A 26,640-nucleotide genomic window follows, 5' to 3' on the forward strand; every position below is an offset into this window, starting at 1 on the left:
GAGGTGCAGCCTGAAGGGAGGCACTTGAATTCATTTTTAAAATTATTTTTCAAATACAACATACACGTTAAAGAATGAACAAAGGCATATAAAGATTCAGCTTACAAAATTGAAACATTCCTCTTAAGCCTTAAACCTTAGAATACTCGATAAGCTGTTTGCAAACACCATAAGAAAATCTTAATTTCCCAATGATTTACAAGCAAGTCTCTCTGTCTGGAACATATAACCAGAATTAATTTACAGTTCTCCTATGAAAATAATTCCTAACAGGAATTTTACTAGGGGACATGCACATCATAGCTCTGAGTTTCCTTTTTCAGTGCCACCACACGTTGAGCTGCGCCTCTTTCCCTCCAGATCTCCTTACCGCCCGCCACGTGTGATAGCCATTGTGCTAACCTAGGATTTATTCCCTAAATGCGTGACTGCGCCCTCATTTGTCCCCCGCCTCCTGTTCCAGGTGCTCCACATGGTGCGGAACGCCAAGCTGGTGGGCCAGTCCATCATCGCCTACCTCCAGAAGAAGGGCTACCCTGAAGTTGCGCTCCATTTTGTGAAAGACGAAAAGACTCGGTTCAGCTTGGCTCTCGAATGCGGCAACATTGAGGTGAGATGTGGCGCCAGCTCTCCTCCAGCCATCTCCAGGAGGGCTTGCACACAGTTCTAAGACCTAGAGGTGTCTCTCACAAGGGTTCCACGCTTCCTCCCCCCCTCAACAATCTGTAACTAGCAAATCCACTCCTTCATTCCAGCATTGACTCCTTTCCTTTTTTTAAAGCAAACTTGCCTTTTATTGGCAAATTCTGTCCCAACATTTGACTGCTAAGCCATAAAATGCTAAATCTTCCTCTCTATAGCTCAGTGGTGGAGCATGAAGGCTCCAGGTTCTGTCTTTGGTGAACTTTTACTTGCATGATCTCAAGAAGCAGGGCTGGGAACGGCCTCTCTGCCCTGCCCCCTTGGGGTTGTCTAGGTATTAACCCGAGGGCTGTGTTTTTGGTGCTCTTTTAGATTGCTCTGGAGGCAGCCAAAGCCTTGGATGATAAGAACTGTTGGGAAAAACTGGGGGAAGTGGCCTTGCTCCAAGGGAACCACCAGATCGTGGAGATGTGTTACCAGCGCACCAAGAACTTTGACAAGCTCTCCTTCCTGTACCTGATTACGGGCAATCTGGAGAAACTGCGCAAGATGATGAAGATAGGTTGGTCTCTACAATGAATGCTTCTTCCAGCCCATACGGAGCCAGAAACTTTCGATGATTCAGGAATATTATTATAAAATTGCATGCAACATACTGGCCACCTTTGCAGATGATGGTAAAACTGGATTCCTGCCTTGTCTCAGTTTACTGTGAGCCAGCAGCGCATGTCCTGTTCCACTCCTTCTTCCACCCAAGGGCACAGAATTGACTAGGAAGGAATAGCTTGATGGGACATCTGAACCCAGGATCCTGTTTTGTTGCTGATATATGCTCCTGGTTTATATGGGAGCAACACACCAGGATTTTGGATGCGGACATAAGCCATACCTTCCTTCTTTGTTTTTCTTCTTTTCTCCAAAGGGAAGAGTGAAGGGGCTCCGTGTACTAGCAAGCTACTCATTCACAACGAACCAAGAATAAGCAGAGAGTTCTGACATATTGTGTGGGAATGCAGCCCCCTGCCTCTCTCGCAGCATGATCACAGTTGCTGATATTTGGCCCTCTCAAAATGTTGTGACTATTGGCAAACTTAACTCCTAACAGTCAAGGACTGGGAAATGGTGTTAACCTCATAACATAACTGTCAACCTTCACTTTTTAGCGGGAAATTCCCTTATTCCAGCGCTTTTCCCCACTTCTTCCCACTGCTGATCCCTTATTTTCAAATCTGAAAGTTGACAGCTATGCCTCATAAGAAGACATATTCATCCCATCACAGTGTAAGGCAAACCATGTGGAATCCTAGATGTGGAAGGTTCTTTGTAATCTTACTACTGACCACTAGCCTTGATTCAGGAGGGGGAAAGCAGGACAAAATGCATAGTAATGGGAGGTGGCTGCCCTTTTGCAACTCATGAATCCGCTTCAGGTTGGGAGAGGGGAGATTTGTAGCAGCAGCAGCAGCCAGGAATGCTGCAGTGAGCTAATGCTTGAAACTCCTGAGTGAGAGTTGGGTGTGGAGGTGACCCATTTCCCCCTTCCCTTGTTCTTTGTTGCAGCTGAAATCCGGAAGGACATGAGCGGCCACTACCAGAATGCCTTGTACCTTGGGGACGTGGCTGAGAGGGTGAGGATCCTGAAGAACTGTGGACAGAGTGAGTAAGCTGGCAATGTGAGCTTTTGGATTCCTAGAAAAACGAGCACAGTTTCTATTAACAACAGCACAAGAGGAGCCTGCTGGATCAGGCCAGTGGCCCACCTGGTCCAGCATCCTGTTCTCAGAGTGGATGACCAGGTGCCCCCTTATGGGAAACTTGCAAGTGGAACCTGAGCCCAAGAGCCCTCTCCCCTTCTGTGGCTTCCAGCAGTTGGTATTCTGAAGCATTGCTGCCTCCCAACTTTGGAGACGGGGCATAGCCATCATGGGTAGTAGCCACTGGTAGCCTTCTCTCGATGAATTTGTCCAGTCCTCTTTTAAAGCCACCCAAGTTGGTGACCGGGGACTCGGGTGGCGCTGTGGGTTAAACTACAGAGCCTAGGACTTGCTGATCAGAAGGTCGGTGGTTCAAATCCCCGCGACGGGGTGAGCTCCCGTTGCTCGGTCCCTGCTCCTGCCAACCAAGCAGTTCGAAAGCACGTCAAAGTGCAAGTAGATAAATAGGTACCGCTCCGGCGGGAAGGTAAACGGCGTTTCCGTGTGCTGCTCTGGTTCACCAGAAGCGGCTTAGGCATGCTGGCCACATGACCCGGAAGCTGTACGCTGGCTCCCTCGGCCAATAAAGCGAGATGAGTGCTGCAACCCAGAGTCAGCTACGACTGGACCTAATGGTCAGGGGTCCCTTTACCTTTACCTTTTTAAGTTGGTGACCAGCCAGAGGAGAGAGTTCCATTGTTCAACTAAGAGCTGTGCAAAGAAGGGCTTTCTTTTATCTGTTCCCTTCCCTCCCTCTGCCTCCTGTCAAATCCCACCCTTTCCAGGCCGAACAGGGTAGCAGCTATGGAGCTGTTTCCATTTGCATGACCAGACTACCCTGGAGCGTTTCCCACCATCCTGACCTTTCTCTTGCTTGCTTGTCTCTGTCAGAGTCCCTGGCCTATCTGACGGCTGCAACCCACGGCTTGGATGAGGAAGCAGAGAGCCTGAAAGAGACCTTTGACCTGGAAAAGGAAACGGTTAGTGCAGAACTATGGGCAGGCTGGGCATACCGTTCTCCCTTTGCCTAACACTGGTGGAAGAATTTCAGTCTGGGGGCAGGAGTGGGAGCTTACAAGTCTGTAGTTTACCAGACCTATTGACCCAAGTCTCTCAGGTTGCATCACGAACCCCTGGCTCTGCATCTCAGAATGCATAAGCATTATCACCCACCTGCTTGCAGTTTGAAGCTTTCTCCCAAACTGACCTTGGGCTGAAATGGCTGTGTGGCTCCCTGCCTAATTCCCAGTCAGCCCCTTCCTTGTCCCTGTGGAGAGTCTGCAAATTTACATGGAGGGTTGAAAGTTTTTTGTTTCCTCCTCTTCTTCCAGATCCCAGAGATAGACCCCCATGCACAATTGCTCCAGCCGCTTGCTCCCATCATGCCCCTGGACACCAACTGGCCTCTGCTCACTGTCTCCAAGGGCTTTTTTGAAGGCTCAATTGCCAGCAAAGGTAAAGATTTTGCAGGGGAGGTGGGGAGTGGCAGGGGCTCCCAGGTATTGAGGCTGCTCCTGTGGGTGGCTGCTTCTGTCCTCTGTGGAGGCCAGAAATGGCTGCTGTCGAACAGGGCCACTGTACCTCAAGCCGTGCCTGTTTCTTGGATTTGGATTTGATATCCCGCTTTATCACTACCTGAAGGAGTCTCAAAGCGGCTAACATTCTCCTTTACCTTCCTCCCCCACAACAAAACACTCTGTGAGGTGAGTGAGGCTGAGAGACTTCAGAGAAGTGTGAGTAGCCCAAGGTCACCCAGCAGCTGCGTGTGGAGGAGCGGGGATGCGAACCCGGTTCACCAGATTACGAGTCTACCGCTCTTAACCACTACACCACACTGGCTCTCTTGAGGCTGCAGAATCCCACCACAAGACAAATCGGTGATCTTGTTCTTCTCTGCAGGCAAAGGAGGCGCGTTGGCTGCTGACATCGATATAGACACAGTAGGCACCGAAGGCTGGGGAGAAGATGCTGAGCTGCAGCTGGATGAAGGTGAGAACTCAGCGGTGAAATCCCATGAAAGCCAGGTTTTCTCGGCCGCTTGCTGGTTTAAGGTCGTATACCATCCTTCATCAGAAGGCCACAGGGCAGTTTGCAACTTGCAACGCAGATGTCACTGCATAATATCTGTACAACATAAAAATTGAAACAATCGTATGAATTTGATTGTAATACTAAGGACTGCATTATAAGATTCTCATAACAGCAGCAGCATCAAAAATAAGAGAGGAGAAAATCAGCAGCTGGGTATTTAAAGTATGAAAGCAGTGCACAAATCCTGAGTCTTCTCTCTATCCAAAGGTAGCTCTTAATCCTAGCCACCCACAGAAAATGACAGACCCAGCTCTCTCCAGGGAGCTTTCCTTTCCTCTCCCGGGACTCAGCTTACAGCTGCAAATAAAACGTTTTGAATGCGTTGTAAAGTGCAATATACAATAGGCACACTAGATGGTGACCATGAGCTATAGCAAATTCAATGTGTTTTTCAAAAGGTTTAAAAAACACATTTTCACAACGTTTTTAACGTGTGTAGATTCCACCCCAGTCTCTCACTCTCTGAAGCTTTCCTGCTTTGCATTACTTAATAAAGGGGTTTCCTTGCCACCACTTACCAATGAAGCAACCCAACCACTTCCTGTTTTTGTATGGGGTGCATGTCGGCCCTTCTTAAACTCCCCCAATCTGTTCTCTGTCCCCTTACAGATGGCTTTGTGGATGCTGGGGAAGGTTTTGGAGACGAAGCCCTGGCTAAAAGCCAAGAGGAAGGAGGTGGGTGGGAAATCGAAGAGGACCTGGATCTTCCCCCTGAACTGGTAAGTATGGGGTTGATTCATTTCAACTGGGGGGATGTATTGCAGCAGGACTGGAGGGGAGGGGAGACTAAAAGCAAATGCTTACGCATCTCCCCTTAAGTCACTCTGACTCTTGGCCCATTGAGCCTGGACCATTTTCTTCCCGGCAGCCACTCTCTAGGATCCTAGATTGTGAGGGGCCTTTTCCCTTTGCCTGCTGCTGTCCCAGTTCCCCTTTACCTGGAGGCTCCAGAGATGGAATCAGGGACCTCGTGCATTCAAAGCATGAGCCGCCCCATTTCTGAGCTCTGGTTCCATTGTGAAGAGCATGTTTGTCATTGTGAGTTGTGCGAAACTTCCATGTGCGGGTGCAGTCTACCTCTTCATGCACCGGAACATGGGGAACAGAATCATGCATGTGTGGGGAAGATGGGGAGTAGCAGGATAGCTCAGTCAGTAAAAGCATGCAGATTTTAGTCGTGGGTTCGAGCCCCACATTGGGCCAAAAGATTCCTACATTGCCAAGGGTTGGAAGAGATGGCCCTCGTGGTCCCTCCCAGCTCTTCTGTGATCAGACATTTGTTGTTGTGTTTCACCACTGGTGTGAATGAGGAAAAGCCACTGTTCACGTTGCCGCAGGTGCCATAGTAGGAAAGGAAAACGGGATGGAAACACTAGCATTGTAACCAGGAAAACTTCCATGTCTGAATGCACTGTAACTGCCCCTCCTTCTCTCTCTCCCCACTCGCATTTCTTCTAGGATGTTCCTGGTGGTCCTGCTGGAGAGGCAGAAGACGGCTTCTTCGTGCCGCCCACCAAAGGCACCAGCCCTGCACAGGTAGGAGGGCGTCTGTGCTGAGGCACAAGACTCTTTAAGACTGGGCAGCAGACAGTGCCGAGCCCTACAAGTAGCAGAGAAAAGGGAGGTGGTTGGGGGTGGGCAGGGGCTTGACGCTTCCCTGCATTTCCCTCCAAATGCAAGTGCTGCTCCCAGGCAGCCAGCTGTGATGACAAGCACGCAGCTGAAACTCCCATTAAAAAAATAAATCCAGAAAGGTCTGCCGGGTGTGGAATCTGCTGCAGCGAAAGCATCCGAGGAGTCTTGTGAATCAGTGCATTGGTCCTCAAGATGCCGCAAGACATGCTCATTTTGAAAGTGTAAAAGATGAGAAAAAGCAACAGGAGCTAATTTCTGAAGGCCGAATTGAAAAATCTGGCCAGACTTGCAGAGCTTTCAAAAAACAAAATAAAATCAGGCAGATCTTTCAGCACCCTTGGGCTGGTTCCTGTCTCACTTCGGTGGAGGGCCGATGGGATAAGTTCACCTCTGCAAGTCCTCTGATTTCTGTGGTTCTAATCGGATCCCTTTCTTTCCTCCCTGCTTAGGTCTGGTGCAACAATTCCCAGCTTCCAGTTGATCATATCCTTGCTGGCTCTTTTGAGACAGCTATGAGGGTGAGTTGCCTGGGGACGATGTCTCTGCACTGGCCTTTTTTTCTTTCTCATACAGCGTGTTGAACTTCGGGGCGCACGTCACAAGTGGGGTTTCATTTTTGTTACAAAAGCTTTGTCCCCAGTGAGCCTTGCTTCCTTTCAGGGGGTTGTGACTTCTTGCCTGCCTGAACATGAGCACAGTTCTGTGCGGAAGTGGTTGATTTGGACGCCTGCACAATGTGCCCTTTAAAGGATGTTATTATTTTTATTTATTTAACTTACTAGTTGCTTTTTTATTTTACAAAAGTAACTCAAAGTGATTTACAAGAATTACATTTACATTATAAGCAGTATAAAACCAAGAAAAATCTGAAACACATTTATATTTTTTAAAGGCAGGATTAAACCCAGTGAAAGAGGGTAATTAAAAGCTAAAGGCCTTGCAGAAAAGAAATGCTTTTGCCCTGTGCCTATAGAAAAATAGTGATGGTGCCAGGTGAGCCTGCCCAGGGAGAACATTCCACAAGTGAGGAGCCACCACCGAAAAAGCCAGTTCTCATGCTGCCACCATTGGACCTCCAATGGAGAGGGTACACAGAGAACGGCCTCAGATGATGATTGCAGGCTCCAAGTTGGTTCATATGAAGAAAGGCAGACCTTGAGGTATTGAGGTCCTGCTCGACATAAGGCTTTATAGGTCACAAACAGCGCTTTGAATCGGGCCTGGAAACTAACTGGCAGCCAACGCAGCTGGGCCAGGATTGATGTTAGGTTCTCAGACTATCTTGCCCATGCATAGGCAAACTCGGCCCTCCAGATGTTTTGGGACTACAATTCCCAGCATCCCTGACCACTGGTCCTGTTAGCTAGGGGTGATGGGAGTTGTAGTCCCAAAACATCTGGAGGGCCAAGTTTGGGAATGCCTGATCTTGCCCCAGTGGGCAAAATCGGCAGCACCTGCAATTTCCAAGCAGTCTTCAAAGGCAGTCCCAAGTATAATGCATTGCAGCAACTTAGCCTAGGTACAGCAAGCCAAGTGATAGTTTTAGTTCAGAGGAGAAGAATGAGAGAAGGGGAGGGTGTGTGCGGCAGAACTTGGTTGGGAAGCATCTGGGAGCCCCCCCCCCCCCAGTAACACCACCTCTCTCCCTCCCCTTTCCACTGCAGCTTCTCCATGACCAGGTGGGAGTGGTCACATTTGCCCCCTACAAACAGCTGTTCCTGCAGACCTACGCCCGGGGGCGCACCACGTACCAGGCTCTTCCCAGCCTCCCCGCCATGTATGGATACCCCCATCGCAACTGGTAGGTATGAGCCCCTTGTTCTTCCTGCCACGACTGGCGGCTGCACTTGGTTGTGGGACCCAGGTGCTCACCATGAACTCTCTAGGTTGCGAGCAGGAAACGGGCTTTGCCATGACCTACCCCTGGCTTCCTTCTGCATGCATGAATGCAGGAGCAGGGTGTGGGCTGATGCTTAACCTCAAACAGAGGGATCTTGTGAGATGCTGCATAGCGTCATATCCACTGTTTGTCAGACTCAAAACAGACTCATCAACATTAGTGGCCATTAACATAGGCCCATTAATTTCGACAGGTTTACTCAGTCAAGCTTTCTTGGTGTCCATCCAATAATGAGCAAGTCCTTGAACATCCCTGCACCCCCCTTCCTTGACCAGTTTTACCCCACACCTCATTTTAACCCCTTTTGCTTTGGAATCGTCTAACGAAACGTTGCAGTTCAAGCATCTGTCGTAGGCCAGTCCTCACACTGCCGCCTCATTTTCTAGGAAGGATGCCGGCTTGAAAAACGCCCTCCCAGCTGTGGGACTGAAGCTGAATGACTTGATTCAGCGGCTGCAGCTGTGCTACCAGCTCACCACAGCTGGCAAGTTTGAGGAGGCCGTGGAGAAGTTCCGCTCCATCCTCTTGAGCGTGCCGCTGCTGGTGGTGGACAACAAGCAGGAGATCGCGGAGGTGAGCTGTTGATTCATTCGCATCATCCAAAGCAGACTCAGCCCACTTGCTCTCTGTTCAGAAAAAGAGAAGCCTTCTTGCATGTTTCCCAGAAGTGTGGTGGTGCTGTGGTCTAAACCACCTGCGGTTCAAATCCCCACAACGGAGTGAGCTCCCATCGCTCTGTCCCAGCTTCTGCCAACCTAGAAGGTTGCAAGCATGCCAGTGCAAGTAGATAAATAGGTACCTCTGTGGCAGCAAGGTAAACGGCATTTCCATGCACTCTGGCGCTTGTCACGGTGTCCCGTTGTGCCAGAAGCAGTTTAGTCATGCTGGCCACATGACCTGGAAAGCTGTCTGTGAACAAATATCAGCTCCCTTGGCCTGAAAGCAAGATGAGCACCACAACCCTATGGTCACCTTTGACTGGACTTAACCATCCTGGGTTCCTTTACCTTTTTACCTTACTGTACTAAAAGAACACCACCCTGATTCTGCACTGGGACAAACTCAGTTCAAACACTTTAATCCGTTGTGCAGATCAAGTGTGTTGGCAATGTTGCTGCACCAGCCATCCACTCATTCTCCTCTGCTCAGGGGTATAGGGTAGGCTGAAAGGCCCACCCCAACAGCATGAAATCTGCTCTCTCCCTACACTCCCCCCTCCAAATCTCCTGTTTTTATTTCAAGCTTTACAAAGCACCGCTCCCCAAATTTTCAAGCCGCTGTTTGTAGCTAACGTGCCCTGGCTCGTTCGTTCTTTTGTTCTGACAGGCCCAGCAGCTGATCGCCATTTGCCGGGAGTACATTGTGGGGCTGTCCATGGAGATTGAGAGGAAGAAGCTGCCCAAGGAGACCCTAGAAGAGCAGAAGCGCATTTGCGAGGTAGGGCAACCCTCCTCTCTCTCCATGACCTCACACCAAGGGTGCAAACATTGGGTTACCCAAACCATCCTAGCTGTTGCAGTCTGCCAGAAGGCAACACTTATGCAACTCTCTGTGGACAATAGCACCAATAATTGGCTAAGAGATCAAATGAACACCATTAATTCTATCAGGGGTGGCCAACCCCCAGTTCAGGAGCCTGATCTGACCCTTAAGCAACTGGCTCAAGACCCTACTAATTTTGGCAGTGATGGCAGCAAAAATAAACCCCAGAGTAGAGGGCAGTGCTGGAATGGGAGGGGCTAAGAGCTCTGGTGGGGATGCAAATCACCCGCTTCCCAATCATGTGAGTGATATCCTTCCCAGCTGACCTACATGGATCAGTTGAGAAGGGTGGGGGCCGTAGGGTTGGCCACACCCACCACTGCCCTACAGTCCCCGGAGAGTTGGTCAAAGCTGAAAGCAGGCCTCGGGCCAAAACGGGTTAGCCATTTCTGATAGCAAGTTCAGAAAGCAGTTGCATTTGTGGGAAAACCCTTATCACAGTGGATGCGAGGACCCCCATCATCTGCCCCACAGCCTGACCTTAATGGTGCCATTGTCTCTTGAGTCCATCTTGCCTATTACCCTGAGTAGCAGCAGCCCTCCAAGATCTCAGACAGAGGTCATTCACTTACCCTGGTACCTGAAACCTTTTAGCCGGTGGTGCAACATCCATGCCGCATGCAAAACAGCTTCCCTATCGCTGAGCTGCAGGCCTGTCTCCTGCACAATTGAGCAGTGTCCCAACCAAAGCAAACTCCTTTTTGGAACTGCATCCTTCTTCCCAACAGATGGCCGCCTACTTCACCCACTCCAACCTGCAGCCCGTCCACATGATCCTGGTCCTTCGCACAGCGCTCAACCTCTTCTTCAAGCTCAAGAACTTCAAGACGGCTGCCACCTTCGCTCGCCGCCTCCTGGAACTGGGGCCCAAACCGGAAGTGGCTCAGCAGGTAAATTCCCAGAGGAGCTGCTCAAAGCCGTCATCTTCATCACCTTCAAGGGCTCTAAGCACAAAGGGCAGACAGAGGGTGTTTTGAAGTGTAATAAACCCACGTTGAGGTTCCGGAACAAGATATAAAATATCTGAAGAATGATCCCTTGGCGCAGGAGTAGTGCTACTATGACACAGGCCAACTTTGATGGATTGCGGGGGGGGGGGGGTTAATCACCTGATGGCATGATAGTTTCAGGAGACTACCCACCTCTCAAAGTTGACTTGTGGGGAGAGAGGTCTGCTTTGCCATGGCGTTCCATGCAATGCACTTCCAAGGCAGCAGGCAGCAGAATTTAACTTGCCTTCCAGTAGCTGGTAAGCTGACCAGGTCAATCCTGTTAGCTGCAGAGGTCTGCTTCACCATTGTGAAGGGCATGTCCTGGCATGTGCAGCACCCAGCAGGATTGTACTCTCCACTTGCCCGGCAGGTGAGTGGGGCATGCACTTCTGCTATCTGCAGGGGTCTACTGAAGCAGCCAGGATTGAACCCCCACAGGCCAAATTGCCCCGCTGACCAAGACTGGCCCGTGAGCTGGAGGTTTCCCGCCTCTGCTTCCGTACAATTATGTAAAGTCCCTTTTTCGATTCTTTACACTCCAGGGGAATCTTTGCAGTCCAGTCTTTCCCCTGCTCTTTCTAAAGTGTTGAGACAGAACATTCGGACTCCCAGGCCGTCTATCCTGTTTCTCCTGCTTAGTTTTCCTCTTTCTCCGCCACCATTGCAGACACGCAAGATCCTAACTGCGTGCGAGAAGAACCCCAGCGATGCCTACCAGCTCAACTATGACATGCACAACCCTTTTGACATCTGCGCCGCCTCCTACCGGCCCATCTATCGGGGCAAGCCGGTGGAAAAGTGTCCGCTCAGCGGAGCTTGCTACTGTCCTGAGTTTCATGGCCAGATTTGCAGAGTCACAACTGTAAGTGCCACCTCCTTCCCTCCATTACTGGTAGTAACTCTTTCCTTGGAGACTTTTCAGCCTCTTTTGGTTACCTCTTGGCAGCCTTTCTCGTGGTCTCTGTGGCAGGTATAGGGCATCAAGGGTGTCCACATGCTGCTGCTGGCAGATGCTGTGTTTTGACAGAAATGGGCCGAAGTATCACTCTATACATGCTGTAACTAGTAGGGTGGTAGTAATTACTACTAGTTACTACCACCCTACTAGTACTAGTTACTACTATTAGTAGTAGTTACTACTACCACTAGTAGTAGTAGTAACTAGTTGCTGTAACTAGTAGGGTGCATCACATTTGAATCTGGGAGTGTACCTTCTTATTCCTCTATGATTAAAAAACCCCACCCTACTACTACTACCATTATTATTTTTATTTTTATTATTTTGTAGATTAGTAACCCAAGTAGCTCCCTTCTGCTTGCAAGGATAGTTAATAATGGCACCCTCCATTGTCATGAGCTCCTGCATCCCAGCACTTGCCAGGTTTTGCTGCGGGAGGGGAAGAACTGCCCACCCTCCTCTATTTTGCAGGGCTCTGTGTAGATCATGCCTCTCTTTGGTAGCCACCCGGATGATGTGGTTATCAAAAGGTTTAGCATCTTTGGACGGCTATATCATCAGGCTGGCTACCCTGAGCCTGGCAAGACCTTGTTTTGAACCCAACACTTGAGTTTCAGAGACACAGTGTGTCACATCCGTGGTCTTGAAGTGCTTAGAGGAGCGAGAAATTTCCCTGCTTTCTGAGGTTCAGAATGAGGCTCACCCTGGAGCAGGACAAGGGGCTCTTGCCATATTTAAAGGACCCCTCAGTTCTAAGTCTAGGAGGCGCTAACCATGTCTTTGTTTGGCTATGCAGGTAACAGAGATCGGTAAGGATGTCATTGGCTTAAGAATCAGCCCCCTGCAGTTCCGCTGAGGCTGTCCTGTGACCAAGCAGCTTTCTACAGGCATCCAGTTTTTTTCAAGTTCTACTTCTGGCTGCTGCCCCTTGTACCTCCCCTTTTCTGCTACCATTAATACGCCCCCTTTCCACCTGTGCTCACCAGGCCCTCTTTGGGGCTGTTCAGATGCAAATCTTCAGTCTCAAGTGTTCAGTCACAGCCAAACCATCAAGGTGAATGCTGTGTGTCTCCCTCTACCCCTTTCCACATACAGCTTCCATGAAAATCTGGGGGGTGGAATGGGTCCCTCCCAGGATCCCAACAACTTTCCTGGATGTTTGTTGGGGATCAGGACTCGAAGATGCTACCAGAGACTGCAATAATTGGGTCGTCTATTCACTAGAAGAGGCATTTGAGGTTTTACGTCTCATATGCGGGGGGCCAAAGAGTGAGGGGCTGAAACTCTACTCCACTCCTTTTTGTATTCTTCCCCCTCCCCACAAAAACTCCCTGTCCCTTTCTCTCTGCCCCATCTCCTTGTTTTCTTTATTAACACTTAATAAAGTGAAATCACCCAAGGGGGAAATGAGAACGTTGTGCTCATTGTGGTTTCAGAAATACTCTGTTGACACGAGAAGGCATAAATGGCGAAAATTTTCGGGAGGTGGAGGAAACCTTACCAAGGGGTGCATAGACCAGATGTTATAGAGACATCTCAGATGGTGATGATGTCCTCAGGATGGATTGGTCATACAGAAACTCACAGAAACATCTGCCTGCCCTTCAGGTCACACCGGTTTTCTTTGCATTAGTCAGCAGCAGAGAAATAGTAGAATGGCTACAAGCCATGATGGTTGTCTTATGCTGCTGAATGCCAGTTGCTCAGAAACCACAGGAGGGGAGAGTGCTCTTGTGCTGGTTTTCCATATAAGAACATGATGCTGGACTAGATGGGCTTATTGGTCGGATCCAGCGGGCTACAGCTCCCTTCAGCCCTAACCTGTCGCTCAGGTCTGATGAGAGATGTAGTCCAGTGAACAGGTTGTCTCTAGATTGTATTTCCATCTTCTCACCTGTCCCCAAAGACGTAACATACCAGCATTTACACTGGAAACAAGAATTGCTACAAGAGATTTTTTATTTACTTTAAAAAACTCAACAACTTGAGATTTATTAAAATGTCCTTTTAGAAAAAAAAATCATCCTGTAAATTAGTACAAATGACAGCAGCGGATGCAGCGAGTCCCCTCTGCCTACCACTATTCACATGCATTGATTTATGCTCAACCCACAACTTCCTGGGCACCATGAAAACTGCTGGCTGCCCCTTGTCTCTGGCAGGATTTGCACTCATGTCTGAAACCTCATTTCCCAGGGAAGGGTTACAAGCAAAATCAAAAACACTTCCAATTGCAACCCAGAGGAATCCTGCTTGCGTTGCGACTCAAGCAGGGGGGCACGCCAAGTTCTCCTGGCTTTGGGGAGCTGGGGGTTTAGAGAGCAAAACATGGCTCTGCAGCATAGCTGGGAAGATTCTTGACAGACCTGCTTGCCCCCCCCCCCCCCCCGGCTGCTTGAAGGAAGCACAAGAGCCATGACACTGGGTGGACTCTAGACAGCTCCAAGATATTGCTCAAGGAAAGGGCAGAGCTCTGCTGCCCCCGGCAGGCTCAGAGGGACTTGCGGGGCCGCTTGAGGAAGGAGAGTGTGTAGTCCCTGGGGGCCGAGGCTTTCTGCTTCTTCAGCTGCACCTGGGACTGAGCTGTCAGCTGCAGCTTGATGGCGCTCGAGTTGATCTTGGCTGCCACCAGCAGCTCCTTCATGCCCTTCATCTTCTCGCTCTGGAAGGTGAGGACGGGCCCTTCGGGAGGGGGGCTGGGGCCGCTGCTGGGCCTCTCCTCCTTCTCCAGGGGAGGCCGGTCCACTCGCTGGCTGGAACTGGGGCGCCGGCGCTCAGTCACTTTTTTGGGCAAAGGGGGCTCCTCAGGTTTGGACTCCCGGCGCGGACCCCTGCGGCGCCCCTCCCGGGGGTCTTCACTGCCTTGGTCGTCGTCCTCGTTGGCTTCTACCTCCCGACTCGCCAGAGTCACCTTCTGCCGCACCTGAGAGGAAGAGGGAAGAAGTCAGAAAGCCAAGGGCGCCCGTGGCACGAAGCTGAAGGCCGCTTATGATGCCCTGCCTATCTGATTGGGCTGTACACTTCCGGGACACATTTAGTCACATCTAAATTTTGCCACCGATATCCAGCTGGCACATTTTGACATCTAGAGAACGAGCGATGTCTGCCTGCCTGTTGATTTCACATACAATTACTCTGCGAGTTTTTAGCATCTCAGCTGGGCACTTAAACACTCTCCTTGTGCGCGTTAAACATGCATCTTAATTCATTTCATTATTTTTATTTTTACATAGTATAATCATGCATAAATAAGAATAAAAACGTGCACCCCACTGCTGACACCATTCCACTGTAACTATCCAACCTCCCAAAATTTCAACACCTCTTGCGATGTTTTCACCCCTTTCCGTTTTAACAGTAGAAATTCTACAAACACCCTCCATATTTCCTCAAACTCATTTCTCCTGGATATTCTCTGCCTTACCTTAATGGCACATGTTAATTTATCATTAACAGCTATATCCCAAAACTTTATACCATTCTTTTAATTCATTTCTATTGTTTATTGTTATACTGCTGATTTTTTGCTATGTCCCACGTAACCCACCCTTCTCTCCCAAATCTGTCTGAATCCTGGTAACAATGGCGCTCCCTCTTTTCCAGCTAATAAACACACACCCCACAGACACCTTCTAGGCCCACCCAGGCCCCACAAAGTCCTGCCAAGTCGTTGCACCCCTTCACATAGTTTGACGCCGGCCATTCCCCACCCCCTGGCACTGCTTAAAATGCTCTGAACTTTACCCCCTGCAACCTGCTCTGCCACAAGCACTCACCATCCCATCAAAACGACTGAGGGACTGGACCAGGAATGTGGCCCATCCCACATGGAGGACGGGCGTGGGGCTCCCCTCTTCCCACTTGCAGATGCCGTCATAGAAACGAAGGAGGTGGGCAAAACACTCCGGGTCCTGCAGGGCTGAGCCGCCGCCTCCTTGCGATGGCGAAGCCTGGGCAAGACAAGGTCAGGTTGTTCGGTGAAGAGATGCCACCCTGGCACCAACTGGGCCTCTCCCAACAAAGTCTGCCAAGGGCATTCCCTGCCCTGATCCAATTCACAAGTGCCTCTCTCCCAACTCTCCTCTCCTTCTCTTAAGCTTCTCAAAAAAAACCCAAAAACCTACCCCTTTTTGTGATCCCCTTGCCAAATCTCTTAGCCATACTCCAGTCAGCCTCCCTTTAGAAACTCCCCACCCCACTCACTAGAAAATCTACTTCATACGCCCTCTTGCCATTTCACTAAAGGATTAACAATGCTTTTCTGCTCCACTCACCGCTCTCTGTCACCTTTTAAGACAATAACCCCTCTATTTACACCTTGACTGGATGCCAATAACCCCTTTTCAGGCCTTCATGGTTTCTCTCCAAGCTTCTAGTACTCAGTGCAAAATGACACTTAACATTAACATCCCCTCTGCTTTGCACAAAGTCGTGTGTTTTCCACCTTCCCTTGAACAATTTCACACTATCTCCTGTGCCTTTGTTCTGCCTCCTTTGCTTCTGGCAAAGTCCCAGCCCAAATTTTGCCACAACTTCTAGAATTCCCACCCCGCTCCATCCGACTACTTTCATTCCATCTAATGATACTTTTCATAACACCTGGAACGTGGCGGTGAAAAATAAATGGCAAACCCAGCAGAATTTCCTCCCCGGTTGACGAATGCCAGCAAGGCACAACATCCATCCTTTACGTCGCCTGTCTGCTCACCCGCCTTACCTCTCCCCTCTCACCAGCCCCCTTCTCCTCAGCTGAGTCAGCAAGGCTGGCCACCTCTTTTAGCAAGTTGGGGATCACGTCATTGGCCACATCAAAAAATTCCTTGTAGATCTCTTCATCTTCTCGACAGTAGTTATAACTGAGAGGGGGAGAAGAGAAGGGTGCAATGCCACCATCAGATAACAGCAGACGTGGGTCTTATGTAGAGATATCTGGAACCTCTGACAGCCAAACAAAAGGCATTTAACCACAGGCAAAAGTTTCCCCATCACTGCATCTCCACCTTGGAATAAGCCTCTTGAGGAGCTGGTAGCCGCTGCCCACAGAGCAATCTTGTTCTCTTTAACAAACTCTGGAAAAGGTTTTTTTCAGGAGAACTGTACAAACATCAGTAGTTGCCCCCTCCCCAAATAAAAGGAACTGAGAAAAGAATGCAATTTTATTTTACCCTTGACTGGAGACCAAATGAAACCAGCACTTCAAATGCATGGATGCTACCACCAGGCGGTGGTAAACTCTACAATGACCAGCAGCTGCTCTCCAGGGCTTCAGGTACAGGGTATGTGCCTGCCCTTCTGGGAGATGCCGGGGACGGAACCTGGGACCTTCTGCATTCAAAGCAGGGGTCCTGCCACCACGCTCCACTTCCCCCCGTGGAAAAGGTAAGATGAATAGGATAGGAAGACACTCACTCTTGGATCACGGTGGCTGAATCAGCCCAGGCTTCCAGTGCTTCCTTGACGTTTTTGTTGCGGCAGTGATAGCCAGCCAGGTACATGTAGGGGTAGATGTGCTCGTTGTGGTAGTACTGCTTGGCTGAGTTGATTCCCTAGAGAAAAAGGGGGGTGGGAGATAAGGTGGGGTTCAGGGATAGCAGGAGCTGATCCATGAAGACATCCAGGCTCAGGTGTTTTGGGGAAACATCTAGGGCTGGGCAATACCTGCTTTTCAACATTGTGATATATAAAATATCACAATATACCGATATATCACAATGTCTGGAAATAAAGATGGAGCTATGCAGAGGTGTTGGCTGGCTTCAGTTTTTCCCACCTTGTGATTTTTGCATAGCACACACACAAACACGATTTGTGATATATTGCCAGGACATAAATTATGAAACAAGTATCATGACATGGACTTCAAACCGGTTTTGGGTGATATACTGATATATTGCCCAGCCCTAGACACATCCTGCTGTATCCAGAACAGCTTACAAACATTGTAAAAATTATCATTATCATCATCGTCATTGGCACATACCCTTCCCCCTAAGGTCCCATGGCAGTACAATCACAGAAATAAGGTGTAGGGCATGGGTAGGCAAACTAAGGCCCAGCGGCCGGATTTGGCCCAATCACCTAAATCCAGCCTGTGGATGGTCTGGGAATCAGTGTGTTTTTACATGAGTAGAATGTGTCCTTTTATTTTAAATGCATTTCTGGGTTATTTGTGGGGCATAGGAATTCATTCATTCCCCCCACCCCCCCCCAAAAAAATATAGTCTGGCCCCCCACGAGGTCTGAGGGACAGTGGACGGGTCCCCTGCTGGAAAAGTTTGCTGACCCCTGGTGTAGGGGTTCTAAAAATATACATCTTAGGTGTCACTGGCTAGGGTCTTTACCATCTGTCAAAAGCTGTGCAGTGAAGGTGCTGGATTCTTTGAAGAGGGACTTCCACAACTAAGGAACTGCCCCAGAGAAGGTTCCCTCCCAGGCTGCAACACCCCAAATGTCTGAGGGTGGTGGAACAAGAAAGGTAGATCCATAGAATCACAGAATTATAGAGTCGGAAGGGGCTGTCAGGGTCGTCTAGTCCAACTCCCTGCAATGCAGAAGAATCTCCTGCTCAAAGATCCGCCCTCTGCTGATCTTAACACCTAAGAGGGCCTGTAATAATAATAATAATTTATTATTTATACCCCGCCCATCTGGCTGAGTTTCCCCAGCCACTCTGGGTGGCTCCCAATCGAGTGTTAAAAACAATACAGCATTAAATATTAAAAACTTCCCTAAACAGGGCTGCCTTCACATGTCTTTTAAAAATAATATAGCCACTTATTTCCTTGACATCTGATGGGAGGACGTTCCACAGGGCGGGTGCCACTACTGAGAAGGCCCTCTGTCTGGTTCCCTGTAACCTCACTTCTCACAGTGAGGGAACTGCCAGAAGGCCCTTGGCGCTGGATCTCAGTGTCCGGGCTGAACGACGGGGGTGGAGACGCTCCTTCAGGTATACAGGACCGAGGCCGTTTAAGGAAGGAGGTGGTCTTCCCAATATTTAGAAGAAAGGGATCAAGTCACCTCAGGTAGCAGATAGGTATATGTATAGCCAAGAAGCTTATTCGGGGCTTGTCAACAGGCAGCCCCAATGGCCATTCCTAGAGGCTCCAGGAAGCAGCTGTGTACAATATGAGAACAGCAAACCCAGGAACAGCTGTATCCCACAACACGGCAGCAGGTGCAAGTGCGCACCCCCCTCACTGATCATAGGTGGTCTGGAGAGCCTCCCCTTGAGGCTGTTCCAATGCCTTCTGCATCATCAACTCAAAAGAAGCAAGCTCCCTTCACTTAAGATCCTGCTGGACTCCAACTCCCCTCAGCTCCAGCCAGCCTGGCCCATGGGCAGAGAAGGTGGCAGTTGGAGTCCAACAGCAAGTGCAAGGTCACAGATCTCCCCAACCCTGCCTTACTCCCTGGACCCCACTTCTGAAGGGGCAAAATCCCGGGAATTCCCCCCCCCCTTGGTGGCTGGGGGAGTTAAAACACTGCAAAGAGAACCAGGGCGGTTTTTCATTATTATTTTTAAAATGACAATAATACTGCCCATACATTTTGCTTCATATCTCAGGTTCCACGAAAGCTCGAAACTTACTTTTTAATAAAAAGAAAAGACAGGAAGTTGGCAATCTGGAGATCATGGTTCATCCCGAGGACAGGAGGACGGGACTGCCCCCCTTTCACACACACCCCACATATCTAGGTCATGCCCCTCCATCAACAGCTTTGCTTCAGGCAATGTGGTGTAGTGGTCAGACCAGGGTTTGCATCCCCTTCTTGGCCACAGTACTGCCAAGCCCAGCCTACCAGCACCCTTAGGAGCAAGGGGGGGAAATACCTGATGGTAAATGAAGAGGGGGTCTGGGCGGCCAGGGGTGGGCTCCAGCTCCTCAAGATCTGCCAAATTCCCCAGTGCCATGGGGTACCTGCAGAGGAAGCCAAGGGATCGCTGAGGACAAGCAGAGGCGAGAGGAGGCCGAGGCTCCCAAGGGGACAATTTAAGAACACACAAATAAGAGCCGAGGGCCTGTGGATTTGTGGTTGAGGACGGGGAGACAGCTCAGCCACTGCATTCAACACAATCTCTTCAATTGTATTATCATGGCTTCTTTTATGCCTTGCAATAAATTACCGTATTGGCCTGAACATAAGCCTCATTTTTTTTCCAAATTCCAACCGTGAAAAGTTAAAGTGCAGCTTAAATTCGCGACCTTGCAAAAAATTGCTTTTTTGCGATATCGCTGCTGAAACAGACATGCGGTAAAACAGAACAGGTGTGGGTGCCTGCGGAATTTTAAGGGAGCGGTGTATATTCAGGTATTGTCTCTCCCCCCCCCTTGAATTTTAAAGGTGCACTTATATTTGGGCCAATATGGTACAATGCAAGAAGTAAGAGCAGCCATAAAAATGCAATTAAAAATTGCACCGCATCCAGTGCAGGGCATTACAATTGCTACAGCAGGCGGGGGGTGGGGGGCAAAGTATTAAATGGACTGCTCAGCCGCTTGGTGATTTTTAAGAGGTCTGATTGGTTATCTCAATAAATATTTTCCACATTCACATTCTAAGGCACTCTTCATATTCTCTCACATAGATGACATACACTCCACTCTTTGATCATAGACCCTCCAGCAGGAGGCAGTATCTGCACAGGTGATCTGAGCTGCTTTTAGGGGCAAATATACCACCTCTGAACAAATTTCAGAGCTTTCCCTTATTGCTGTTGAAATTGACTTCAGAGGCTGTTTTGTCCCATGCCTTAAGAATGCCTGGATCCCCTTCCCATATTGTTCTTTTTCTAATACAGTGGTACCTCTGGATGCGAACGGGATCCGTTCTGGAGCCCCGTTTGCATCCTGAGCAGAACGCAACCCACGTCTGCGTGTCGCGATTCACCTCTTCTGCGCATGCGCGTGACATAATTTTGAGTGTCTGCGCATGCACGAGCGGTGAAACCCAGAAGTAATGCGTTCCGTTACTTCCAGGTCGCCGCGGAGCGCAACCCGAAAACACTCAACCTGAAGCAACTTTAACCCAAGGTATGACTATATTAGACGCTAAATATTTCCATCAAAAGAGTTTCAGAGACCAAGTCTTTTTTTTTCTCTTCTGTATCTAGCTAAGACTGACTTAAGAGTACACCTACTGAAATCAATGGACTCAAGCTAGTCACAACCAGAGTCCACCACCACTAAACTCATGGCTGCTTTGGCTGCTTCCAACTCACGTGGCCGAGACCCTCTGGAAATTACTCAGAAATAGCTGGAAGCTCCTCTAGAAAGGAGCAAGACTCCCTCTGCAGACCTCTGCAACTTAAGAACATAAGAGCATAAGCTTATGTCTGCTGGATCAGGCCAAGTCCTCTTTTAAAGCCATCCAGGTTGGTGGCTGTCACTGCCTCATGTGGGAGTGAGTTCCATAGTTTAACTACGCGCTGCATGAGACTAAGAAAGACACAGAGAAATGAAGGTGTTGGGGCTCTGTTAGCTAACAGCATCAGGCTGGGGGCTGGATTCCTCTCCCTCGAGCTGCCTTCCCCAAACTGAGAAGACTACAACTCTCATCAGCCCCAGTTAGCATGACCAACATTGAGAGTTGCAAGTCAAGCAAGATCTGGAGGGGCCAAAGGTTCCTCTGCCTAATGATAGGGCCAGGCCCTGTGAGACCAGGCCCTCTCTAAAGTACTTACTTCTCCAGGTGGCCCAGGTCATAGAGAACCCACAGCAGCTTCTGCAAGGGATGGAGACAGAGAGGCAAGCATGAGAGGCATCATGATGGTGGTGGTGATAGTTTCTGCAAACCCCCACCAAAGGGAAGGAGGGAGGTCGATCCATGTCAGCTCACCTGTTGCAACTGCAGCAACTCCAGGCTATCTGAGTGCAAGTCGATAGAAGGATTGATGGCACACACCATGAAGGCCACCTCCATCTGGCGGGTGCAGCACAGGTAGGAGCCCTTCAGGTACAGCCAGCTCTGCAAAGGGGGAGGGAATTCTGCAGGTGAGAAGTCTGGGTGAGCATCAACCTTCCCATTGCAGAATCTTTCTTTCTTTCTTTCTTTCTTTCTTTCTTTCTTTCTTTCTTTCTTTCTTCACTCCAAGCAGATGATTCTGTCCCTCATGAAACAGAAAGACGCTGCCCCCTGCCAGGTCAGACTGGTGGCTCATCTACTCCACTACTGCCCACTCTGGCTGGCAGCGGCACTCCAAGTTCTCGGAGGGTCTTTCATATCACCAGGATTGAACCAGGGGCCTCCTGTATCCTAACCAATGTGCTCTACCACCCAGCTATGATCTCCCTCGTTTCAGATATTTGCATAGGGTTGTGTGGCTGAAGGTATACCGGAGAGCTTTATTTTTAAAATATAACAACAACAACAACAACAACAACAACAGAAAACCGATTCCTGGAGGGTGATTTATCATGTTAGCGATAACAACCAAGCCACCTCACTCAAGGAAGGATGTTGGCAATTCCCAGTTGGAATGGCATTGAACAAGAAAGGCATAAAGGTGTCCCTCTCATGCCCAGTGGTGTAGCATGGGTTGCCAGCATGCACATTCAACTGCCTAATGGTGTCTGTGTCACCCAGGAGATTGCAGTCATAGAAATAAGAAGAGTCGTCTGGAGAAGTCACTTCCTGGTTTGCATGGAGAAGCAGTTCTCAACTGAGTGCAGCAACGGAAGCAGGCAGCTGTACTGAGGCAGCACCAGGTGTTGAAATTTTGTGCCCCCTAACAAATTTGCACCCGGGGCAACCGCCCCTGTTCCCGCCCCCCCAACTAGGCCACTGCTCACACCTTCCTTGTAAGCTTTCCAGAGACATTTGCTGGAAGGCTGGCAGGCAAATTGCAGCTGTGGCTGGGTCTCGCCAGACAGCGGCACTAAAATAAGAATTTTCATGAAGGGGGGCAGGTTGTATTTCACATTTATTGGCTGGTCAGATCCATGCACAATAGACCTATTCCCAAGATTTATTTTTGCCTCTAAATTGAGATGCTCAGATTGGCCGTACGAAACAAACACACATGCTCCTATAATAATGAAATGAAATGTGTACACCGTCTAAAGCTAATTCGCTCCTATGGAAGAAGTGGATGGAGTACAGAACCTGCAAGCTACAAACCATCTACCCAGTTGCACCTGCCTCCTATGTGAAGACGAGAGGGGAACATCCTCCTTTCCTGAGCTGATATCTTACCCGTTCTGCCACACCGGAGTTGACTGTTTGCCCACGTCGGTCCTCATTGCCTTTGCCGTGCCATGTCACCTCTGCTGTCTGCTCCCCATCTTTGCCGAACACCACCCAAGCGTGGTCCTCAGAGAGCGCCAGGTGAACATCTAAAAGTCCTAGGACCTGGCAGGCCCCCACGACTGCAAAAGCCACCCCAGAGCTGTCTAGTTTGGTGCCTGGTAAAAGAAAGAAAAGGAGCAGGACGTTCAGGACAGCTTGAAGAGCAGCAGAAAAACACTATTGCATCTGGATTAAAAACGGGAGGCATGCAGGAACACTTAAAAGAATTGTTTTTGGAGGGTGAAAGCTGCCCACCTTTGAAGAAGCACACCTGTGGCCTCTCTGCGCAAACTGCTGTTATGAGCCATTCCACTGCTTGGAAAGAGCCATGCCCAGAACAGTAACTCCTACAGAGACACCCTGAGCTACAACATCTGAAAGCAAGTAATTCTGCTGTGCAGAATTCTGCTGTGCAGAATGAGGAGTGATTGACGGTTCATGCCACACCCACTGCAGATGTTGGGCACAATTAACCTTCCTCTGCTGGCTTATGGCAGCTGGCTGGTAGGAGACAAAGCCAGGACAGTAACTCAAAAGGTGATGCAGTGGACAACCTCTTCCCTTGACCTTGCAGAAGCCTTTAATTTATATTTTTTTTGCACAAACTTCAAATGAGCAGTTTACTCCTGACACCAGTTAATTTTGCTGAGAGTCTTGTTTCTTGAAACTCCAGAAAACGGGAGACTGTAGCTTGTCTTGTAAAGGTAAAGGTACCCCTGATGGTTAGGTCCAGTCGCGAACAACTCTAGGGTTGTGCGCTCATCTCGCTCTATATGTCAAGGGAGCCGGCGTTTGTCCGCAGACAGTTTTTCCGGGTCATGTAGCCAGCATGACTAAGCCACTTGGCGAACAAGAGCAGCACACAGAAACGCCGTTTACCTTCCTGCCAGAGCGGTACCTATTTATCTACTTGCACTTGACGTGCTTTCGAACTGCTAGGTGGGCAGGAGCTGGGACCGAACAACGGGAGCTCACCCCGTCACAGGGATTCGAACCGCCAACCTTCTGATCAGCAAGCCCTAGGCTCTGTGGTTTAGACCACAGCACCACCTGCATCCCATAGCTTGTCTTGTAGTACAGACCAAAGATAAGGCCACCCAAACAATATAGCAACACATCTAAGAGGACCAGGCCTTGCTCACTCTTTGTTTTCAAAATATCCAACATTCCCCTCATATAGAGAGCCAGTACAGTGCAGCAGTTAAGCATGCCGGACAACGACCTGCGAGGCCAGGATTTGAATCCTTGCTAAGCCATGAAACTCGCTGGGTGACCTTGAGCCAGTCAGTGTCTCTTGCCCTAGCCTGCGTTGAAGGGCTGCTGTGGGGATAGCATTTATTTGCTTATTAATTTATTAAATGTATAAACCACCCTTCATCATAAGATCCAGGGGTGTTCACAGACTAAAGTACAAGATAAAAACACAAGTAAATAATTGAAACAATGCAAAGCAAAGCAATATGCCCCCCCCTCCAATGGGGAGGAAGAGACCCAAAACTTCCCTGCAAGAAAGGGGGGAACATAAATATAATATACAAATATAAATATATGCATGGCAACATGAGATCAGCAGCTGAGCACTAGGGACAGAGAGCAGCATGCTCCCTTTGTGGCCCCACCTGTGATGAAGCTGAACAGTGACTGGATGTGGGCCCGATCCTTGAAGTAGGAGCGGCTCAAGCTGTTCCAGATAACATCGGAGACTTTCTTGACAAGCTCCCGGGAAGAGTAGCCCTCTGGCCGCGGGTAGAGCGAGAGATCCACGGCCCCACGGATTTGGGCAGTGAAACGGGCATGCAGGGCCCCGATGATGCTCAGGTCAGCCACCGGGAAGTAGGTCAGGCTGTCGGGACCTTGGGCAGGCTCGAAACTGATGCCCGGCACGTTGGTGGGCAAGACGCGGTTGACGGCCAGGAAATGCTCCACGAAGCCCAAGACGAGCGAAAGCAGCACCAGGTCGGGCTGCTCCCGGCGAAGCTCCAGCTCAAAGAGGCGGACCACATCCGAGACGGAGCGCAGGGGGAAGAGAGCCTTCTGAGCACCCTTCAGCCCCATGGCCAAGGGGGCGTGCTAGAGAGCAAGCAGAGAAGGAGGAGGGTCAGAATTAGCAGGGGGCAAGAGGGCAGTCCGTCTAATTCAAATATGTTTTAGCCTAAGACAGAGATGGGGAACTTCTGGCTCAGAGCTGGGCTCAGCGCCAGCCACCATAGCCACTAATGGTCAGGGATGATGGAAACTGGAGTCCAAAAACATATGGCAGGCCACCTTGGTGTAACAGATGTCTGCCAGATTTTAAAACCTAACAGCAGGAAATATCCACCCTTTCTCAGTAAGCACAGAGAGGCCCATCCAAATCTTCAGTGGGTGAAGATTTGTAAATAAAGTAAAGCCAGAGTAGATTTTTGCCTTGCTTGGAGGCTGGGGGGGGGGGGGGGACGGACCCACCTCAAACTGGAGACCAGACAGTGCAGAGCAGGAAGTTTCAGCCAAAGCACAATCCTGGTTGAGGAATTTTGCACCACGTGAGCTGCTTGAAAGCTCAGATCTGGGGCCTGGGGAAGTTTGGGGTAGCAAAATAGTTGTGAGCTTGTGTCAATGGGAATGTGGCAGCCCCACTGAGGAACAAAAGAACCTGCCTCACAGTTCTCCGGCAGAGCCATGCGTCTTGGGAGTGCAGTGCTGCCAGAAAGGGCCACCTCTTGCTTGTAGTGCACCCCATGCTTGTGGGGAACCTGCTGCTAAATTATTATTAGGCAAATGACCAGGCTTGGTCTCCAGATGCAGTTGAACACCAACCCTTGTTACTACTGACCATTGGCCATGCTGGGAGGGGATGGTGTGGCTTGCAGTCCCACATCATCGGGAGATCCAAGACGGGGGAAGACTACCTTTGGGGGGGTCTCAGGCAGGGGTCTTTCCCCTGGAGATGCTGAGGATTTAATTAGCAACTTTCTCCATGCGAAACATCTGCTCAATTGATATACAACCCTTCTCTAATAAAGCTATGAACTCACGGGGTTGCATTCAGTGAGCCATTTACTAACTCTTAAGAGCTGGCTCTTCCCTCCTTCTCTGTCAGATGCAGACATAACACTGGCCTACTTGGGAGAACCGTTTTTTAGGGTTCTGCTTCTGAAGGGCTTTGAACACGGAGGAAACACACTGTTCATTCATCACCAACCTGCTGCCCTCCAGTTGATCTGGGCTGCAACTCCCATCACTCCCAGTCCTCTGTTTTTGCAGCTCAAAACATCCGCAGGGCATCAGACTGCCAAAGGCTGCACCACGTCAATTCTTGACGAGGTGCACAAGCCCACACCCCTAAAAAGTTTGGGAATACCATATCGGGAGGGAGTAGAGCTCAACAGCAGAGCATCTATCGCGCATGTTGCAGCTCTGCCATGTTCAGGCGGGAGGATGCGGTAGTAAGGAGATGCCCTGGAGAACTACTGCCTGCTCTGGGTTTGGCGGGCAAACGGAGCATCCGGGAGCTAAGGCAGCTCCCTACACTTTATAAACATGCTTCGATCCGTATCTGCGGGGAAAGCAATATCGCAGAACAAGAATCCTCCGCGCGGAGGTGTTTTGATCGCACCCCTCCCGCATCCCACCCACCCAAAACGATCAGCCACAACCTCATGCTGCACATGAAGGGAGGGGGCGGGGAGAGAGAAGAAACGAGCCGCACCCACCCCAAGGCTGTTGCAATTTGCAGTTGCGCCTCTGCTGCACCAGGATCCTCGCGGGTGGGGAGCCGATGGCGGGGCTGCATGCAGAACGGCGCCTTCCCAACACGCCCCCTCCGTCTCACTTCCCCGGCTCTCTCATTCGAAGGCGCTCTTTCAGCCGTCCGTACCCCCGCCGCGCGCGCAGGGCAGCATGGGAGTTGAAGTCCCG

At 49.8% G+C, this 26,640-nt stretch overlaps 2 protein-coding genes across 2 annotated transcripts in view; one reads left to right on the forward strand and one right to left on the reverse strand.

Moving 5' to 3' along the window:
• Nucleotides 1-12,867, forward strand: part of COPA (COPI coat complex subunit alpha) — a 32,101-nt gene extending 19,234 nt beyond the window's left edge. Inside the window, exons 19-33 of the mRNA XM_081840740.1 lie at nt 407-610; nt 1,015-1,204; nt 2,203-2,298; nt 3,228-3,316; nt 3,668-3,791; nt 4,236-4,325; nt 5,037-5,146; nt 5,886-5,963; nt 6,512-6,580; nt 7,727-7,863; nt 8,349-8,535; nt 9,289-9,399; nt 10,233-10,394; nt 11,164-11,358; nt 12,251-12,867. Of these exons, the coding sequence (XP_081696866.1) occupies nt 407-610; nt 1,015-1,204; nt 2,203-2,298; nt 3,228-3,316; nt 3,668-3,791; nt 4,236-4,325; nt 5,037-5,146; nt 5,886-5,963; nt 6,512-6,580; nt 7,727-7,863; nt 8,349-8,535; nt 9,289-9,399; nt 10,233-10,394; nt 11,164-11,358; nt 12,251-12,310 (1,902 nt within the window). The 3' untranslated portion in view covers nt 12,311-12,867. The remainder of the gene's footprint in view (nt 1-406; nt 611-1,014; nt 1,205-2,202; nt 2,299-3,227; nt 3,317-3,667; nt 3,792-4,235; nt 4,326-5,036; nt 5,147-5,885; nt 5,964-6,511; nt 6,581-7,726; nt 7,864-8,348; nt 8,536-9,288; nt 9,400-10,232; nt 10,395-11,163; nt 11,359-12,250) is intronic.
• Nucleotides 12,868-13,395: 528 nt separating this feature from the next.
• On the reverse strand, nt 13,396-26,603 carry MEN1 (menin 1). The gene is made up of 10 exons (XM_081841918.1): nt 26,436-26,603; nt 24,363-24,813; nt 22,651-22,859; nt 21,295-21,423; nt 21,140-21,180; nt 19,289-19,376; nt 16,864-17,000; nt 16,172-16,310; nt 15,231-15,404; nt 13,396-14,377 (listed from the first exon to the last, which is right to left on the reverse strand). The coding sequence occupies exons 2-10, from the start codon at nt 24,796-24,798 to the stop codon at nt 13,946-13,948; spliced, it is 1,785 nt and encodes a 594-aa protein (XP_081698044.1). The 5' UTR covers nt 24,799-24,813; nt 26,436-26,603; the 3' UTR covers nt 13,396-13,945.
• Between the last annotated feature and the right edge of the window lie 37 nt (nt 26,604-26,640).

Source organism: Podarcis erhardii, assembly GCF_964252035.2.
Source record: "Podarcis erhardii genome assembly, chromosome: 15".
Taxonomy (NCBI): Eukaryota; Metazoa; Chordata; class Lepidosauria; order Squamata; family Lacertidae; genus Podarcis; species Podarcis erhardii.

Bases quoted from the DNA above. Each gene is read 5' to 3' on its own strand.
- MEN1 (XM_081841918.1), bottom strand. From the start codon at position 24,798: ATGGGGCTGAAGGGTGCTCAGAAGGCTCTCTTCCCCCTGCGCTCCGTC. The intron at 21,181-21,294 runs GTGAGCTGACAT...CATCCCTTGCAG, and splicing joins AGTTGCTGCAGTTGCAACAG to AAGCTGCTGTGGGTTCTCTA. The intron at 14,378-15,230 runs GTGAGTGCTTGT...TCTTCCTCTCAG, and splicing joins TCAGTCGTTTTGATGGGATG to GTGCGGCAGAAGGTGACTCT.